Below are 19,577 nucleotides of genomic sequence, written 5' to 3' on the forward strand. Positions count from 1 at the left end.
TCTTGGATGATGCAGATGGAGGATCACCATCCACTTGCGATTGATTAAGTCTCACATCTGGACAATCCAAACTACTCAGACAGCAAACCAATCGCTTTTTACATTGATTTAACGTCTGCAGACGTTGAATCAATGTAAAAAAAACGACTGATTTGCTGTCTAGGGCAGAGCCACCCGATACTTGCCATCTGCATACGTTGAATCAATGTAAAAAAACGACTAATTTGCTGTCTAAGTGTGAGCACACGAAGCAAAGATTAAGAGTGTTCATAGCTTTGGTTTATTGCAGACAAAGCGGACACAAAAGGGGGAGGCAAACTTTGGTGACACTTCATTCCTCGAGGAATATGAAGAACCGCCGATGGTTGCCAACTTTAAATTTACGCGAAAAAGGGAAATGAAAACGTTAATCAAACACGTAGCTGCAAGTTATCGCAACATTGCAGCTGGGCTGAAGAAAACATCAAACTCCATCTACATTTCTTAAAAGTGTCATTTTCCCGGGGACAGCAGCAAAAGCAACAAATGCACGGAATTGCAGTGTAGTTTCCTTTCATGATAAAGTGAGGTGTTGCAAATAAATTTAACACAGCAACGTGTAAAGGAGTCGCCAATGGGCAGTTGATAAGAATCGTTCTCAAGCAAACAAGCTGGAAACTCCAACCTTCCGGCTTTACGATTGGTCTTGGCAAACTTATTTTCTGGTATTTTACTTAAAAGAAATGACCCAAAGAAAGGAAAAAACAGCATTAAAAATAATTCCAATAATCTTGAAGACTCATTACAAATTGACATGATAGAAGACATCGTTGATCTGGCTGTTTGTTGGGCCTTGCAGGACTTCACACCAAGCAAGTAAATCAGTTCTTTTTCACTTTGATTCTACATCTGCAGACGTTGAATCCATGTTAAAAAGAGCTAAGTGGACACTCCACATCAAACTTCAGTAAACATTTGTTTAACATCAACTTATCACGAGAAAAGCCATCACAGTTTGCAAACGTTGTTATCTTTGTATCGTTTCAAAGTCAAAAAAATTGAATTTGGCAACAAAAAAGCAACTTTTCTTAGCAGGGATGCACACGCTGTGATGATGGGGCAGTTTCTATTGACTAAAATGTTCACGCAAATACTTTTTTGATAATGAAGATCCAAAGTCTTGCTTAGCACATAAAGTGGCCGCGACATATATTCAACAACACAGTATGATCGTGTTATTGCAAGCCCCGCCAGCGGAGACAAGCACCAGGTCTCATCCACAAGGGACAAATGGATGATGACGTCATACGGCATTATCAACTCGTGACAGTATTATTAACTTACAACAATTGTGGAATTCAAAATCCTTTAGGAAAATGCGGCCAAGCCCCCAGAGAGGAAAATAGTCGTTTCTTAAATTGATTCAACGTCTGATTTTCTCTCTGGGTCAGGACCGTTCACATCCCGTAATCGGATGAGTTGGTCTGCTACACACAAAAACTAAAATGACTCAGCATAATTCGACTAAAGTCATGACAAGCAATTTACAGATTAATTTAAAATCCTACCTAGCCGACAAAATTATAGATTTTACATTAATTCAACGACTGCAGACGTTGAATCAATGTAAAAGAAACAGTTTTTTTTTGCGGGGCTGGGAAGATGTTTCTATTTGAACGTAAACACAGCCGACCAACAGGTGCATTGTGCATGCATGGTATGGAGGAAGATGGTTGACCATTGGCTCCGTATCAACGTTTTTATTCCATGTGGTTGTCTTTGGTTGAAACTGGGGAGATATTTGATAGCGGCTTCTAACACATCACTTAACAAATTTCTTTTTCACACCCAGCACGACGCGAAACAAATGACGTAGCAAATGGCGTAACACCTCCACGTACGTCACGCAGTGGTTGAACCGCTCTCAAATTGAAAATAGCGACGAGGAAACACTGATTCTGATGAGTCGTGGATGGAACAAGCAACCAACTTGTAGGCGACATCGTACCATCGAAAACAAACGTAAAAATACACGAAAGACACGTTGCGTAAAAATTATGGAAAAAAAACGCCAAATTAAGTTGATTTAACGTTATCGATTGCATTTCTTATGTTGGCGAATGAAGCAGGGATCTCACTGATAAAATAAGTCATTTTTACATTGATTCCACGTCTACTGCGATGAATCAATAAAGAATGACTAGTTCTTTTAGTAAGATAGACATGTGCAAGCTGAACGTTTGAGGTCGACATGATGGTAAAAATACGTTGTAAAAACATTAAAACACCAACAAAACAAAGCTCCACTTGTTTAGTTGACATTTTGATTCGATACTGCCAAGTTGTATTCTTTCAACTAGGAATTAAATATCGAATCAAAATGAAAAGGCTTCACAGCCTGTGCCCATGCAACAATGTCTGTGCGCAGTCCGTTTCTACGTTGATTCAACGTCTGCAGATTTGCAAAAAGATCTGATTTGCTGACTGGGCGCTTGTTCTTTTCTCAATGGCACGAGGCAACAGGAAAAGAGTTAAAAACATTGTAAAAGTTATTAAAAACGTTCCGTATTAGATTATGATAAGATTTCATTACTGATTGGATCACAATTCCACGATAAAAGACACGATTTGACAAAAGACACAAAATTGCAGTCGCACCGTTCGCGCTCGTATAAATGAGTGCTCACAAATAGGTCACAATGCCAAAGTGATAAGGCAGCGGCAGTCTCGCGATGGGCACAACGATTCACAATCATTTGATGGTTTGGCACTTTGTGATTGGTTGCTAGGTTTGCGGTTGCCTAAGAACAACGTGGAACAACGTGGAACAACGTCACAAGATCAACTCGAAATAATAAAAAAACAAAAAAAAAACACAACCAGTGATGTTCATGGAGTCAAAAGTAGAAAATAACATCACAATAGGAACGCAATCACACTTAAAACAACATCATCCTAAATCACAAGTTCCTCTGGAGGATCGTACAAGACCAATAATGATCTAACGAATTGAAAGGTCCGCGTGTCTTGGATGATGAAACTAAAAACTGGCTGTTCTCTAGCAGCCTTCCAATGTAGTCCGGGAACATAGTGAATCTGATGGTGGTAAAAGATAGACCCTCGGCGCCAGAAGCTCATACAACGAGAAAGATGTTTAAGATCTGGTATCTAGAGAATGACTCACTGCCTCTTCTTCGAGCAGAGTCATTAAGGAGCTTTTAAGTCGAAAGAAGCTATGATGCCAAAAAATGGAATCTCCACAAAATCTGGATGCACCAACGGGAAGTATCTTTAGGACCATCTCAGAACATGTGACGTCACACGGTGACTGGTCTGATGCGTAATTGGCTAAAACGTCATTTTATAATTCTTGTTTGCGTTGTTTCAACATCTCCAAACATTATATTGACCCGCAACGATTTGAAAGGCCAATCACCGTTCGGCGAATTCAATTCCAACTTCATAACAAAACCGATATTGTTCCTGGGAATACAAATTATTGTTAAAACGTCATCGAACGACAAATGCGATAAGTTAACGCAAATGTAACATTGAGATCAAGTTGTTTCCAGACAGCAAAATCTGTCATTGTTTCATTGATTCAACGTCTGCAGACGTTGCAGACAAATTTTGCTGTCTGGGTTAAATGATGCATTGATGAACTAGAAACTAGGAGGCTCTTAACATAATTCCGGTATTCTATACCATTCTAGTATAATTCTATATTAGTTATTATAAGTTATTATTAATTCTATATTATAATTCTACCATTCTAGTGGTATTCTATAAGTCTAGAATAATTCTATCAAAGAGAGTTTGAGTGGAACCTCAACCATCACAAAGTACCCACCAATGTCTCGACCAGTTGTGGTCTGACGTTGCGTAACCTCTGCACGATGTTGAACACGTCAACCGAGTATTCGTGACGTAATTGCTCGCACATGTTGTAGCAGGATATGAAGGTGCCGCTTCGGCCAGCACCGGCGCTGTGGAACAACAAGTCAAGGTAACTCTGCACAGCAAAGCAGCAGCAGATGCTGTGCACCACGTAGATGGCAATAACTTGTAAGAGGTTTTATTATACCTCCAACTTAAAGTCCCAGCAAATATCTCGTTTAGTCTTTAAACAGACGAGACATTGTGACGTCAGTAATTTGATGACGTACTACTGTGACGTCATACTGCAAGTTAATATTAGGCTGCCACAGTGTGGCGAAAGCTCTTGTTGCAAATGCTTCGGTTAAAACCAGATTTAATCTGTGACAACTACCAACATGAGTTGGTGAATACTGATTCAACGCACACAAACGTTGAAACGATGTTATAGCGAGGGAATTGACAAAATGAGACTTACACGCAGTGGACGAGAGTGCGGCCTTGTGATCCGTTCCTGGAGCATTCTGCTTCCCACTTAGTGACCAGCTGGATGACACGGAGGACCGAGTTCCTGGTATAAGGTACGGGTTGGACGGCCGGCCAGTTGGTCAGCTGGAACTGCTGCACTACCCGGTACTCCCCAGGCTGAAGTGACAATAAAAAGCATCAAGTACTATATTAATATCACGTCAAATAACATTAGATTAGTAAAACCTCATTAATCTAAAACCTGCTATTCTCTTACAAAATTTAAACGTGTTTTTAACGTTGGGTCGGTGTGGTGTGACACTATTGCTGGGGTAAGTAAAACTTCAAGACTGTTTGATAGCAATAGCGCCTCACTTTCCCATCCAGTAAACCAGACTTTTACATTGATTCAACGTTGAATCAATGTAAAAGTCTGGTTTGCTCGCTGGGTAGAATGTGATGGCTACTCAGCCTCATAGGAAAGTGAAGGTGAAGAACTAGTTCCTATTCGTCATTGCAAGTTTCATTGTCCGTCATAAACGTGCTCAGGATGAAGCTACAACGTGGGATACTCCAGCTCAACAATGTAACCAAGGCTAAGAACACAACGTCAACCAGATGTTTCGGTGATGATGGTGTGTGTACCGACAACCAAAGACATATCTGCAACTTTTGTGAGATGAGTCATGTTGGCTGATCTGAGGAATATTAACCTTCGGTTGAAGAAACAGTCTTCAGAATGTAATAGTTAATTTTGAATGATCGAACAAGCTGAACCTTCGCTAGCGAATACGAGAATCCAAGTGTAACCCACCTTTGACACGTTTTGCAGCTTAAACAACCTCGTTATGACGTCAACCTCGTCATCCTGCGTCAGCAACTCGATGGCAAATGGTCCGAACATGGCCGTCCCACTATCCGGCCAGTATTGGCTGCACGTCTGTCGGAGGGTACAGAGAGGTTTGAAAACTAAAAACGTTTCGTTGACCAAGCGAACGCTTCAAACACTGCCGCAGCATTCATCAAAATCATATTAAAAAACGAACAGTTTTAATCAAAACTCGACTTATAAATGATATAGCGAGGTTTAAGAACTAAAAGCTTCTACAAAGACTAGAACATGTTGCAGGTATCCAGCGCAGTAGAAGTAATACCTGATCGTGCTCTGACGCGTCGTTCATCATGACCACAGATGTACAGTTGTGGTCGTATATCAATCTCCATATGTCTACCACCGTGTTGGGAAGAGGCATCTGGGTCACTAGAAAGTTGTTCTTCAACGAATAGCTCTGGAAACATGCAGGAAAAATATTTGCTTGATTGAGTCGTTTACATGCCGGCAATTTCTAGCTTGCAGACAACAGTGCTATTTATCACACAAGCCACCGCAAGGATTTAATGTGTTAAACTAATGTGTTGTTTTCTTGCTTGGTGGTCAAAATTCAAAAGCTACCGCACGAGCCAACATAACCAATTAACCATCTGGATATGGGAAAGCTATCACTGTAGCAAACGTATTGACGACAATGCAACTTCAAACAAAACGCAAGAACTCAGTTATATGATGCTACATTTTATCTTTTGTCATGATTAAAAAGGCTGTTCGTTCATAGCACCAACATTGATTGGTAAAATTTTGTTAAATTAATGCAACTCACATCGATATACACGGCATTAATGTAATTATTCTCCCGGTCCGTTGGATCGGGCGTCACCAAATAAGCAAGATGGCGATCGACAGGTAAAACGTCCATGAATCGGTTGTTGGGACGGTTCCTAGCGAGGCGGGCTACAGAACACTCTTCATCCGACAACTTGGGAGTGATCACGTTGAGAGTCTAAGAAGAAGAGAAGACAAAAAACTAGGGAATCTTGATGGTTTGGTCACTTAGAGAACAAAAGCACACTTGCAAATTAGGGAGTTCATAACAGTCCAGAACCGCGTTTTGCAAAGATTATGATTTGTAGGCACTTTCGCAGTCGGCCCGGTTCAACTGCGGTCATACACGCTTTTAGTAAAAAATACTTTACGACAACCTTTAAAAAAAAAACTCAATATGACAAATTGTTCTTAAGCAAAAGTTGCCAGTCGTTAAGAGCAAAGCTACTGACAAACTGGCTGGTATTACCAATCGACTTAAAAACAGTCTGCCTGACAAATATATGAAAGCTGATGTAAAAAATCTGATACGGTGAATTTATTGTTAGGAAAATAGCAAGGAGCAATCGCGGATGAAAAGTTTGAGATCTTTGGCTCTGAAGTCTTAAGAGCTAATTTGAAATTCTTACCTCAAATTCTTCCTGGATGGGGGCAAAGTGGGTTTGGGAGTCCACAGTGATGAGATCATCATAATGCTTCACCAACGCATCGGCGGATACTGATGTTTCTCCGCACAACAATGCTTCCAATATGGCCTCGTGGATGAATACGTACTGCTCCTGTAAGTAATTCATTGGTCGATGAAACAACAATAGAGTTTTAATGTTTTAGAACAGGGGTGGGGAACCTGCGGCCCCCGGGCCGAATGCGGCCCGCGTAACTGTTCTATGTGGCCCGCGTCAAAATTTCGTAAAAAAATTTTTTTTTTTCTTTTGCAAAAGTGAAATCATTTGAAGCTAAATTACCTGTGGAAAGTACAACTTGAAAACAATAACACCGCACATTTTCCTACCTTGCAAGAGCAAAAGCTTTCTACAACAGCCAAATATAGGCTACCCATTGCCTATGTATGTGTCAATCTTATGGAGACATTTAATGCAAGATTTTTGGACATAAAGAGTAAAGAAATGGAGTTAGATATTTTTGCCTCTCCTTTCAATGTGGTTGCAACTGATGTTCCTAGTAACTTCCAACATGAAATAGTAGAGCTCCAGAGTGACGGTACGCTGAAAGCGATGTACCAAAACATTCCAATGCTCAACTTTTATCAACGCTACATAAATGCTGATGATTTTCCAGTCATGCGGAAACATGCTTTGAAATATGTGTCTCTGTTTGGAAGCACCTACCGTTGCGAGCAGTTTTTTTTCCAAATTGAATCTAACAAAAAGTCGGCTTCGCTCCAGACTGACTGATAAAAACGTGGAGATGTAGTTAAGAGTTGCAACATCTTCCGTGTCAGCAGACATCACACGACTCACCAAAAATAAAAACTTTCAGCCATCCCACTAGCTGTGAAAGTGAAATAAATCATTGTCTACTTCGCTGCATTTTTTATCTGTAAATAAAATTTCGAAATTTTAGTGGCCCGCCTGTGTTATTTCTCATTTTATGTGGGCCCGCAATACTAAAAAGGTTCCCCACCCCTGTTTTAGAATAATACACATCGCGATGGGAGGCAATCGGAGCTTGTCAGTCGACTAGTTTGTAATTTCTTAAAATTATTTCATTTACAATCATATTTCTGATAGAATGGCTTCGTTCGAGAAGTTAACTTTTTAGTTGTTTCTTCAAAACATCCATGAAATAGCGCAGTCGATACGATGTTGTGTGTCACTGCAAACGGCATCTGATGGAAGGCGCTCCTCCAAGGCTCGAAGCAACCTCTCTACCCAAACCTGTTCTAACGCCTGCTAGTGTAGATGCCAAACTATGAGTGATATAAGCTTCTCATCACAAGAGCTTCTTTTGAGGGGATAAAATGCCGCAGATTACACTTTGCATCACAGCAAGGTTGTTCCATACAGGGTAGCTCATGCACTTGCCAGACACCATGCGTCAGCGAAACAGGACATGATGAAGATGGGATTGCACAACCAATGCTAACCAAAAGTCACTTGTGGTGATTGGACGAGGAGAAAACGTCTTTCTAGCTCATCTGACGAACGGAGTGGAGGGTCTGTTTCATGTTTGAACAATATGGTTTGTATTTACATTAACTAACGTTGTTTTGTAGAAAAAATAAAAATAAAATAATGCTGCAAAGTTCTCCTACCTCTGTCTGGACCATATTCACTCGTCTGGATCTGAGGTCCCGGACTGTGTTGTGGATGTCCACAATCTCTTCATCCCTGGCCATGTCAAGCATCATGTCGATGACGATGAAGCATCCGGTGCGTCCTGATCCGGCGCTACAATGCACTAGAGTGGGACCTGGTCCTTCAGGAGAAAAACAATTGTGAGAGATGGACGGTAAAAGCGTTGTCACATCATCGCACGTTTAAACAACGAAAAACACTGTCTCAGCTCGGAATGGCCCGAATCGGTGAGTCCGATTCGGTGAGTCCGATTCGGTGAGTCCGATCCCTATTCGGTGATTTTTTCATTTTTTTAAAAAAATTATTGGGTACCGTAGCCTAATTATCATTGCCGTTTTAGGGTTAGGGGTTAAAAGTTAGAAACTCACCGAATCGGACTCACCGAATAGTAGCAGACCCGTCTCAGCTTGCAGTGGGCGGCTAATTCGCTGATCAACTGCAGCAGGTCGACACAACATGAGTCCCGTAAAACCTTCCAATGCGGCCCGCACGATGGTCGAAACACATTTTGCATTACAATCTGTAGTCGACGATCAGGGTGATAACAATCCTTGCTGCATTACTTCGGTTTTAAACAAGTACAATCCTACTTCTCTTTTTCTGCAAAATTAGCTAAACAATTCAAACTTTGTTGCATAGTTTGCTAAGCAACGTATACAGCTCAAAGACCATGAGCGTCATAGGTAAGTGTCTAGTTTGATCTAATTTGTGTATGTGACAAATGGACAAACATTGTTACTTCGGTTGTAAAACATAACAAGAAAAAAATTATTGAAAGTTAAAGCAAAGGATTTCCAGGATGGGTCAGCAAATGGAGCGGCCCGAGAAAAGCCCTTTTTCCTGTTGCGGCCACATAAGGCTTGGAGTTGTGAAGTTGAACTACAGCCACAAATCATCTGACACATGAACGAGATCGTACCTTGAGGTGAATACGCTTTGATCCTCCTGACGAAGGCGAGGATGTTGGTGGGTCTTGATGGTACTCCATGATCCGGCCACGCCGTGAAGTGGAACTGCTTTACCTCTCGTACGTCATAGCCATCCGCCTGTGGTGAGCAAACATTCAATGCGCGACGAAGGTAACGCTTGATGTAGTTGGCTATAGACACGATTGTTGTATAATAATAATAATGGGTATGTGCGATAAATGCCGTGTATTTACAGTATTAGACAAGATAAAATAAATAGATCGATAGTTGTTATGAGATAGAGCAAGAAAAAAAAACGCTGACGACAACGGTTTTAATAAGAAACGTTTAAGTTATCAACTACGACAAAATGTAGTGACGATTGAATACACGTCAATTTCACTGGTGATAGAACGGGCTATAACGTGACGAAGCATCAATTGCAACACAGGATGTTTGCTATCAACAACCATTCGAACTTGATGCGAACCTGCTGAAGGACAAATGACCGGATGACGTAATCGGCAGTATGTTCTTCGCTGGTGAGTGACACATCGACAGTGCCATAGGTGTCTCTGTCTTCGGGCCAGTACTTGTGGCACTTCTTCTTGCCCAGTTCGATCAGGTTGGTGGCCATGATAATGATGTTGGTCTTTTCCTGCCAGACCATCCACCAGAAGTCGCTGCAGGTGTCCACGGTCGGTGCTTGGGCCGCGATGTACATGCTGGGTGACTTATAACCCTGAAGAACCAACTTTGGGTTTTAGGCTGGTCACAAAAAAGAGGCGAGGGGCGTTAAATTGAAAAAATTAAGCCAAAACCAGGCGATGGCGTAATTTACAATGGTTTGAAAATCACTTCAACTCTAACAAACCATTTCTAGTGAGCTTATCATTTTTAAAAATTGATCGGGTAACTTTGAAAAACCGCAAGATTGAACGTTTTCGCAAGATTACAACGATTCTGCTTGAAAATTGACTTACATCCATAGTCCACCGTTCGATGATTGTCCAACAAAACGTTGCCTAAAATGTCATATTACAACATAGATCGGGTCGGACTCACGTTTATGTAGGAGGCGTTGATGTAGTCGCTCTCGAACGCCTCCTCATACCCGGATGGAGGCTCCAGCACAACTCGGCTGTGATCATAGGCCAGGATGTTGCCGTATCTGTTCTTGCTCTGCAAGCAAAATATATAATTTTAATGAAAAACGGAAATATTAATAATTGTTTCAATATTGTGATAATTTCTAGTTTATTGGATTGCTCATCCGACGTTTCTAGTTCGACACCAGCCGACAACATCAGGAGCGTGCTACGTCAAATGGCACGTTATGTTGCAACTGATTCGATAAAGATTTATTCAATAGATAACTTCCAGATACAGCCAGAAGCGATCAACAACACAGGACCATACACAAGACAGGAGAATTTTAAGGAGGCAAAGCACTATTGCAATGTTTTAAAATCTTTGTGGTCTCTCACTCTATTTTGTGTGCTATCGCCGACGGTCCACGGGGCGTTCATCCCATCCGGAAAGGAGGAGAACTCCTCTCGGAATCCGTATCCTCCAGTGGCTTTCATCTGAGACACATGGACATGGAAGTCGTCCACACGGACGGCGAATCTTTCATCGTTTGATGTGGCGTACCCTGCTCCTCCACTTTCGGACGCCTTCTCCATGAAATCTGTGATGCAAATGGAGGGTGTCAGAACGACTCTTCAAAGATTACTGAAATTTAAGTTTTTTTTTGGAGAACATGAAGAAAAGTTCTATCAGGCGTTGCATGAAAAGCTTAAGTTGCTCATACTGTCTTGATTTACACAATAACCATTTACATTATATTTACACTGAGAAGCACGGCAAGCTAAGTCTAAGTTTATTAGCAGAAAGGAGGTTGATAGCTGAGTGTGTGATTATGTGTCTAAGTCTTTCATGAATCTTTGACAGTAAGTCAACAATCTTACTTGTGACGTATCAAACAAAAACGTTACAAGACAGTTCCTATACATTTTCCTGGGCGCTTCAACACAGCAATAGAAAAATTGTGTGTTGGCCATTAAACTATGCAAACAACTTTTTCTGATTTGCAACGTTGTCAAACCACAAACAAATGCAAATGCTTATTAGATTTTTGCTCAAACAAAAATCAACAGATTAAAATAGAAAGCAAATCTGTTGCTACTTACTGTATGTGCTAAAAATAACTCTACACACATAAACACGTCAATTGCAGACATGCTAGCAACGTGGAAAGTTTAAAGTCTGGCTAATCAAAAGACTGACTTAAACTTCCTTAACAAATTGAAAGTTGCAATGAAAACAATACACTGATAGAAAATTATCCGCGGACAACGATCAAATAGATATCTATAGTGAGATGAAACTTCAGCATAGGTCGACGTGAAACAGATATACCTCTAAGGTATTTAGTTTGAGATGAGCATGGCACGCTACAGAGTCGAACTTGCGACCCTCCCATCTATGTTCACTGCGAGGTGAGTCACAAAAAACAAAAACTCCATCGAATGTTCTGCACATCAAGGTGTATTCTAGCAACAAAGTAGTCGCCACTGCCGCAAGGCACATGGATATAGTTTCAAGAAAGGCTCTCTCAGGCCGAAACTACACGATCTCAAAATTAAATACAATTGACTTTGTCCTTCTCAAATGGTGCAGTTGATTTTAAATCAAATATATCAAAATATTGTTTCCACAAACATGAAACGCATGCTGACTTTACAAGCATTCATTGAGAAAAATCATCAACACAAATTATATCGAGAATTACTTGCCATGATGTGACGTGATTGACACGTTACAGCAGAGCATTGATTACGTAACAACGCTGAAAGTGAATAGCTTACATTGCTTGAATTGAACTTCAAATCAACAATTAAACCTATTGAATAAGTTTTTTAAACATTTGATGCTAGCTGTTCCTAAGTCCCATCAGAGTGTTGGTTGAAAGTCAAGTCGTATACACTAACTGGGTTTTGCGGCCGTGTTAACTGCAGACATATATCAGTACTATTCAGGCACGTTTTATTTATCCTTTCATGGCCACCTGGAAATGCGGCCTGATTTGTCACATTTTGCAGATTTTGATTACAGCTACTGCTGGTGCTTGACTGACATTTTTTGAGATGTCTTTACTTTTTGTGGTTTCCTAATGACAAAAAGCTTTTTTGTTGCCTTGGGGAAGCAGTAGCAAATGAGAAAAAGGAAGATGAAAAACGCAAAATCAGACTGTTATTGAAAATTAACAGTCTGACTAAAATTTACAAAATCAATTTTTTTTTGTTTTTCAACATGTGAGGATGTTAAAACTTATTGTGTCATCTGGGGAAAAGAATAAAGAAAGCGTAAAAAGCTAATTTTTAGAAAAATTTATTTAAACGTTTGCCCAAAGTTAGAAAAATCTGGAAGTTTCTGCAAAATGTGACAAATCAGGCCGTATCTTTAGGTGGCCATGATCCTTTCAAGGTTTTACCACCTTTTCCGTTCATTGACTTGCTGGTATATCAACTATTGTTGCTAGTATTATCTTTTTCGTCCCGAACGCGCGGTGACGAAAAATAAAATATAAAATTGAAATAGCTTCAATTCTATACAACTTAAAACAGAAACAGGAGTCAAAACTTCTTTCTTCGAACAAGTAGCTTCGATGTTTTGCATGAATATGATAATGCAAATGATCTATCTATCTAAGTAATGGATATCTACATATGAGATTAAATTGGTTAGCAAATATTATAATATTTGCTAGCATGACAGATACTTTTGTAAATCATAAGCGGCTATTCCTTCGGGCAGTACAACCCTCCATTGTAAGCGTATTTATTGTTTTTAAGCATTTTATTCGTGGTGTAGTAAACGCGGTAAAAACGTTTTTCGGCGTAGTTTTTGATTCATGAAAGTTATCTAACACAGCGTTGGCAGAATTATCGACGTCGTAGCCAGTTTACCAACAACACCGTTTTACTGAGGTCACATGACCAGCTTGGTAACCACCACCAACCCCACTGGTTCACTTTCACCAAATCTAAGAGAAATCTCCAAACCAGATTTCTCACGATGTAAATGGTCTATCACCACTGCTGCACTAGAGGACGCACCTACGAAGTTTTGTATGCGGGACTCCGAACCGCACCGTGGGGTGCTTGTCTTAACCACTGGTGGCATGCAGCAACGCATTGGAAAACAAGGTTGAGAGCATGCAGATATACTGGACACTGACAAATCATACTTACACAGTCCAGAAAAAGCTGGTAAAATGTAAGATAATGGATTAAAAAAGTTACGGCAAAACAGAGATGGCATTACAATGAGAAATTCGGAAAAGGAATTGATCCACTAAGAGTAGGTTCTATCAACTAAGGTTTAGCTCGCCGGATATTTTTGAAGTTAATTCCCGTCACACCAGCTTCTTGGGTGAAGGTTCTACGTTTCATCATCCAAAGGTAGAGCTGACTACCAGCACCACACTGAAAGGTTGCTTAAGAGCAAATGAACGAAAGCCTCGTAATTCAAGCTGCAAATCATCACCTCTCAAACCCCATATTTATCTGTATTTCATATGAAGGTTGTGCAGTTTTCCAATTTAGCCTCAAAGGTATCTCCACGTGCCCCTCCCTCCCCTTAAGCTGTTGACAAGTCAAATCGAATCAATGCTCAACTCCTAACACCATGTCACGCCAATAACTTTCCCTAGATTTCAACCATACCTTGATGCTCATATCCGACAACGTCAGGCATCAACGCCTGTCGATCACCGCTCCCGCTTTGTGATTGGTTGCCTGCTAGCAACGTGTGGGCGGGGCTTGTTACGTCAGACATCATCATGCGTACTTCGAATGGATTGACCACTTCATCCTTCCGTCTTCCCTTTTTGTTCCTAAAGTTGAAAGAAAACGTGTTAAGATGAGGTTTGTCTTTAACATCGTTAATACAATAACAAAATGCATATCGTCTGAAGCAATAAAGCGCCAGTGCTGCATTTGGGAAACAGCTTACACGACATTTATGTTTTAAATTCTTATTTCAATATACACAGCAAACGCCTTGAACAATTTATACAGATCATGACTGCCTGCAAGTAGGCGCATCCATATTATTATTTAACCATGTCAGTAAAGCAACAAAGTAACATGCTTGCTCCTTCCCTCGGCCCCATAACCTTGATAGTAAGCTGCATTAGTCACGATAATCAATGACAGCAGTGCTATGGATAGCGATTGCAAAATTCAAACAACTTGAAGCCATTAGCAAATGAGAACAGATCTCTCTGGACAATTAACATGTGGCACTCAAAATAAACATACAAATGTACTAATTTATCCCTCTGGCAGCACTCAAACATGATTCAATAGACACCAACACGTTTGCTCAGTCCAGCATTCAGCTGTGATGCCACAAACGAGCTCACGTGGCCAACAACCAAGCAACACAAGTGCTATTAGTCAAAAATGTTAATGACTTAATATTAGTCAACCTTGCTAAGAACTTGTCTTGGTTAAGTCCTACCAAAACCTATGCAATCATGCTACATATGAGATTAAATTGGTTAGTTACTGCTTTCAGACAACGACATCAATATGACGTCATTTTCAATGAGGTCACGTTGACGTCATCGCTCCACTAACAATCGACCTCCGTTACCTCATAACCAGCACGATGACGACAATAGCGATGACGATGATCACCAGTACGGCTGCTCCTACACCAGCGTAGAGAGGAAGTTGGTCCTGGGTGGCCTCGTCCTTTGTTCCTGGAATATTGCTGGATACATCTCCATTCCCTTCATCTCCTCTGTCTTCTGGAGACAAAACAAATTTTAATAAAAAAAATCAATTTGAAAACAAAGCCACCATGGGATCCTCACACTCACCGGAAACGGAAATACTGCAGATATAATTTACTGTCTTACTATTCAAATTAATTATTTAAATTAAAAACGGTGAATATTCAAAAGTGTCCTCAAAATTTCCACACAATTTCCAGACTACAAAACAGCAGAAACAAAAGTGGCCAACAATACCTGGGCTGACGGTAAGACCCCCTTGCCCGATGCTGGTGCTTGGAGGCTCGGGGCCCATGGTGGTGGTTACTGGAGGAGCTATGATGGCTACAACACGACCTGAAAATGGACGTATGATGAACGATTAAATGAAATGTCAGATAGACAACAGTTTTACATAGCTAAAGCAAAAAAGGACTAAATGCAATTGATAGAAATTGAATTGACAGGCAAATGACTCACAATCAAAAAATAACCCAAACAAAATTGCTATAAACTAACATATAAGTCTACTTTAATATTGGTCAACAAATTTTACAAAATTTGTTAATCAGAAACACAAGTAACTTTTTTGGATGGATCTTTTCCACCGATTTCAAACCTACCCTTACTTTTTGTGTACATCAGGTTTTTAAAGTATTGGCACTTTAATGCTTTCAGCATCAAGAACACGTTTAGAGACGAATAAACTATTTCTGATGAAAACTCGCTGTCCTTTTAAAGCTACAGGCAACTTTCATCAGTGCTCATAATAGAACATTTTAGTTCTATGACACGAAGTCCTACAACAGTGATAATATTGGCCACACATGTGAGAAATTGTCAATTTAACCATTCGATGTCGGTCAAATTAAAAAAAAAGCTAAAAATGATACAATCCATACAAACGTCTTACTTTTCTTGGCAACGAGAATGCAAGCAACTTTCTTCTCTCCGTTTACAGAACTCTCTACTCTGATGTAGATGTTGTAATCTTTGTTGGGATCCAAAGCCGGATTGGACAGATCGTTGCTGGAGGAGCCGCCACCAACAACAAACTTTGTGTCCTGAATACAAAGATGGCGATGATGGGTTGGACCTCGAAAGGATTTCTCGTGTTTGATCTTGTCTGAACTGTCTGATCCAAACAACTTTAAGGAAATTAATTCAAAAACTTTTTACAAAGTTTAACCTTTGAACAGAGTGTTTATAGATCAGAAGAAAACAGCTGAACATTGTGGCTAAGCCAGATCATTGGAAACTTTTGCTTGAGGTCGAAATGGTGTTTCCTGTGACCCAATTCATCTGGGAAACATGGCACACGTAAATTCCGCTTAAAACCTAAATCGATGAGCAAAACCCCAACTTGGAAAATCTGTAACTGCTAATGCACTTATCTTGGCCACCTCCTAATCGTGAAAAGTGTATTTTCAAACTACACTCAGGTTTCAATAAAAATATCCCAAACATTGCGGCTCCACTGCTGATCACTGACCTTCGTAATTTCGTCCGGACCAAACCTAGCAGGAGCATAATCCGTTCGATTGCCGTTCTTAGCTTCTTCGTATGATATTGGTGGTTTTTCACAGGAGCTTGTTTCGTCTGCTGTTGCACCAATCAATGATTGGCGTTTGCCACGTGACAAAAACGAGAGAAAAGACACGCTTCGCTGATTACGGTTTTTCTTCCTTTTTTTCCCACGACCTGAAAAAACAACCACAGCAATTTACTATCAACGTAAATGCTTGCTGGATCAAAAGTGCAATCTGCTGATAATTATTTGAAACTTGAACAAGCATACAGCGATTCAAGCGCCTACTAACATCTACACATCAGCAATGTTTTGCGCCTTGATGAGTTGATATTAGTGAAATAAACGTCAAATGAGAGTAGCTCAGTGGGAAAGCAACATAACTAATGTTACAGTCCTTATATGAGCAAATCACCAGCTAACTGGCACAGTGGTTTCGCCTTCGGCTCTGGTAGATCGATTCCAGGTCGGGTCAAACGGAAGACTTTAAAAACGGTACCGATTATGTTTTTTCTTGTATAGCGCAATGAGAACATGTCGGGAAATAATGTAATGACATCGTAAACCTGATATAAATTAAAAATGAGCCCTATCGGTAAAAGACCTTAGCTGTCGTAGAGCGACAATAAATAAAACCATAACATTATTATTGTACCAGCAAGATAATGCTGACCACGCACTCTGTAAACGATGTACAGAAGAAAAAAGCAACATGCTAAACAACGGCATTGCGATATTTTACGAATACATACCACAATAAACGCACAAACTAAAGCCAGCGCATGGAAAAAAACCCAGATAACTTGTAAACAACAGTATGAGCAGCATCACTCACTCACCTCTTGTCCTCGGTTTGGAGGGAGATACCTTGATTGTGTTTGACTGAAAACAAGATAAACGGGAAAGTGAATTTGAAAAGGTGGAAAATTAAATTGCTATCTACATTTGTGAGATTCAACAAAGCAACTAGCAAAGTTGTGTCGCTTCTACTTCAACAAACATCGCTGTCAAAAACCAACAGTTGAAACAATGCCATGCCGACGTTGGCGTAAGCGGCGATCGACAATCAGAATGACATATTTGAATTGACATTCTGAGGGTATCTTCTAATCTATAAGGTCATTAAAATCAAACCACTTTCCAAGACAAGATAGAAGTGAATTGAGGAGGCAGTGTAGAGATCACAGTGGGTGCACAGTACAGCCGCACATTCATTGCAAGGAGGTAAGCAATGAACTTGACAAATTCAACTTAATGCTTTGACTTCAAGAAAGTTGTAAATTTAACTTATGTTTGCTTTACAAAAATCATAGTAACTATGATATAGCGCCTCACATAACAATAACAAAACTTGTTTGGAAAATTATTCATAAAATCATTAATAAGACAGAATGATATTTAGCGACTCGTAAATTATTGTTTTCGTTTTGTTTCGACATCATTTTATGACGTACCTTAGCCGTGACGTCTTCCACAATGACGTAGTAATTGGTGATAGGCGCTCCGTTGCTCTGCGCGGGCAAGATGGTGATCTCGATGGTAGTTGGGGTGGTAATAGCATCACCTGGTTCCGCAGGAGGAGGGTATTGTGGCAAAGTGGGAGCTGAAAAATTTTTTTTTTACATAAAATGTAAGGGGACTTTTAGAAGAAAGGAGCCAACCGTGACCGGTATACACTGAGACAAGTGGCAAGCACTTGATTCGCAGCTTTTATTCGCTCATGAAAAGCATGTTGAGAGGCTCACAGCGCTCTAAGAGGTGTTTCAAGTTGGTGGCACTTGACATTGGGATTTCATCATTTTTACACAATTTGAGTGGCTTCCCATTCAGTCTGCAAACGTTGAATCAATGTAAGAAAAAAGTAATTTTATCGTTGGGAATTTGCGGTGTAAAAAACAACGTACACAGCGTGAGACACGATGGCGTCAGATGAGCTTGGAACAGAGGTTCGAATGAATGAAACGACTTCATCAACCGGTGTGACAACGTTCACAGGGATTCGACGGTACTTCATTTGTAACTTTTTGTAAAAACGCAGGCAACGTTACAACATTAAGTTCACTGCACGAACAACTTGATTGTCCTCAATGTTTGTATTATCATTCGTCAAAAGCTTGAGAACTAAGCATTTTGCTGACGTCGCTTAAACGTTATGAAACGTTGATAAAACGTATAAAACAAAACCATCGCCCCAAGTATATTGACAAGTTTGTGTAAGAAGTATGTAAGTTTACTTAATAAATGTCACTTGCGTGCCTAAAGCAAACTATCGACTTCAAAGACTCATGAACAGTCACGAAGTAGATGCAACAAAGTTAAGACTTACGAGCATAGAGGCGATCGGCAACTCAAGCTTCATTGGTTTTATTTCTGTGAAATCAATTTGTGATGAATTCGCTTGTCTTTTTTTGTTTCTTTTATATCCAAAGTTACAACCGGTGATTGAATATTTAGATTAAGTGGACGGGAAGGCAAGGAAGCCAATCTTCGTGTCCACCTTCAGGCATGCCTTTAAGTGTCCTGCTAAAGACACAGCCGCGTGCTCTTGAGCGGTGTCGAACCGGCGCCTTTTCGAGTGCCGTTCCAGTGTTCTTACCACTCGGCTATGTTTCATCTAAGTCCCGAACCACTGATGTTGGTTTGCATATAAAAAGAAAAACAACGTCCCACATTCTACGAGTTTGAAATACACCGCCCATCATTCTATTGTGTGGCAGTACTGCTGGTTAGTCCAGATAGTTACTTCCTACTTTATCGACGTTAGATTCTATAAGAGAAGCTCAACTGGGATACTACACAGGGACACGGTTATGAGACCAACAGAGGGGTCCTGGTTGAGGGCATGAGGGGTAATTTAAAATTTTCTGGATTTGCAAAATTCCTCATGTGCTTCTGAGACATAAGACAACAAATTGGCTTCGTGTCAAATATTAAAAGACTTCTCTCAGAAGCCTTACCCAGATACCCACTTATTGTGTCAAGTAGCCAATCAAAGTCAATTTCCTACTGATGCAACTACTTCAGCTTCATATACAATATGAATCTAATGGCAGTG

The 19,577-nt window shown here is 40.3% G+C and overlaps 1 protein-coding gene across 3 annotated transcripts in view; it reads right to left on the minus strand.

Annotated features, from left to right (window-relative positions):
* Nucleotides 1–262: 262 nt before the first annotated feature.
* LOC145781910 (receptor-type tyrosine-protein phosphatase kappa-like) overlaps nt 263–19,577 on the minus strand; it is a 37,635-nt gene continuing 18,320 nt past the window's right edge. Inside the window, exons 13-32 of one of the 3 annotated variants that reach the window (XM_082593605.1) lie at nt 17,977–18,125; nt 17,362–17,404; nt 16,487–16,695; nt 15,908–16,058; nt 15,253–15,351; nt 14,874–15,027; nt 13,940–14,109; nt 13,466–13,480; nt 10,697–10,899; nt 10,275–10,391; nt 9,700–9,951; nt 9,221–9,347; nt 8,259–8,422; nt 6,613–6,762; nt 5,982–6,161; nt 5,478–5,612; nt 5,138–5,263; nt 4,334–4,500; nt 3,830–3,965; nt 263–3,462 (exon numbers count right to left, since the gene is read on the minus strand). In XM_082593605.1, coding sequence (XP_082449731.1) covers nt 3,412–3,462; nt 3,830–3,965; nt 4,334–4,500; nt 5,138–5,263; nt 5,478–5,612; nt 5,982–6,161; nt 6,613–6,762; nt 8,259–8,422; nt 9,221–9,347; nt 9,700–9,951; nt 10,275–10,391; nt 10,697–10,899; nt 13,466–13,480; nt 13,940–14,109; nt 14,874–15,027; nt 15,253–15,351; nt 15,908–16,058; nt 16,487–16,695; nt 17,362–17,404; nt 17,977–18,125 — 2,798 coding nt within the window. In that variant the 3' untranslated portion in view covers nt 263–3,411. Of the gene's footprint in view, nt 3,463–3,829; nt 3,966–4,333; nt 4,501–5,137; nt 5,264–5,477; nt 5,613–5,981; nt 6,162–6,612; nt 6,763–8,258; nt 8,423–9,220; nt 9,348–9,699; nt 9,952–10,274; nt 10,392–10,696; nt 10,900–13,465; nt 13,481–13,939; nt 14,110–14,873; nt 15,031–15,252; nt 15,352–15,907; nt 16,059–16,486; nt 16,696–17,361; nt 17,405–17,976; nt 18,126–19,577 lie in introns of all 3 variants that reach the window. The other 2 variants (XM_082593604.1, XM_082593606.1) reach the window with 2 other exon arrangements.

This window comes from Aplidium turbinatum, chromosome 13 (assembly GCF_918807975.1).
Source record: "Aplidium turbinatum chromosome 13, kaAplTurb1.1, whole genome shotgun sequence".
NCBI lineage: Eukaryota > Metazoa > Chordata > Ascidiacea > Aplousobranchia > Polyclinidae > Aplidium > Aplidium turbinatum.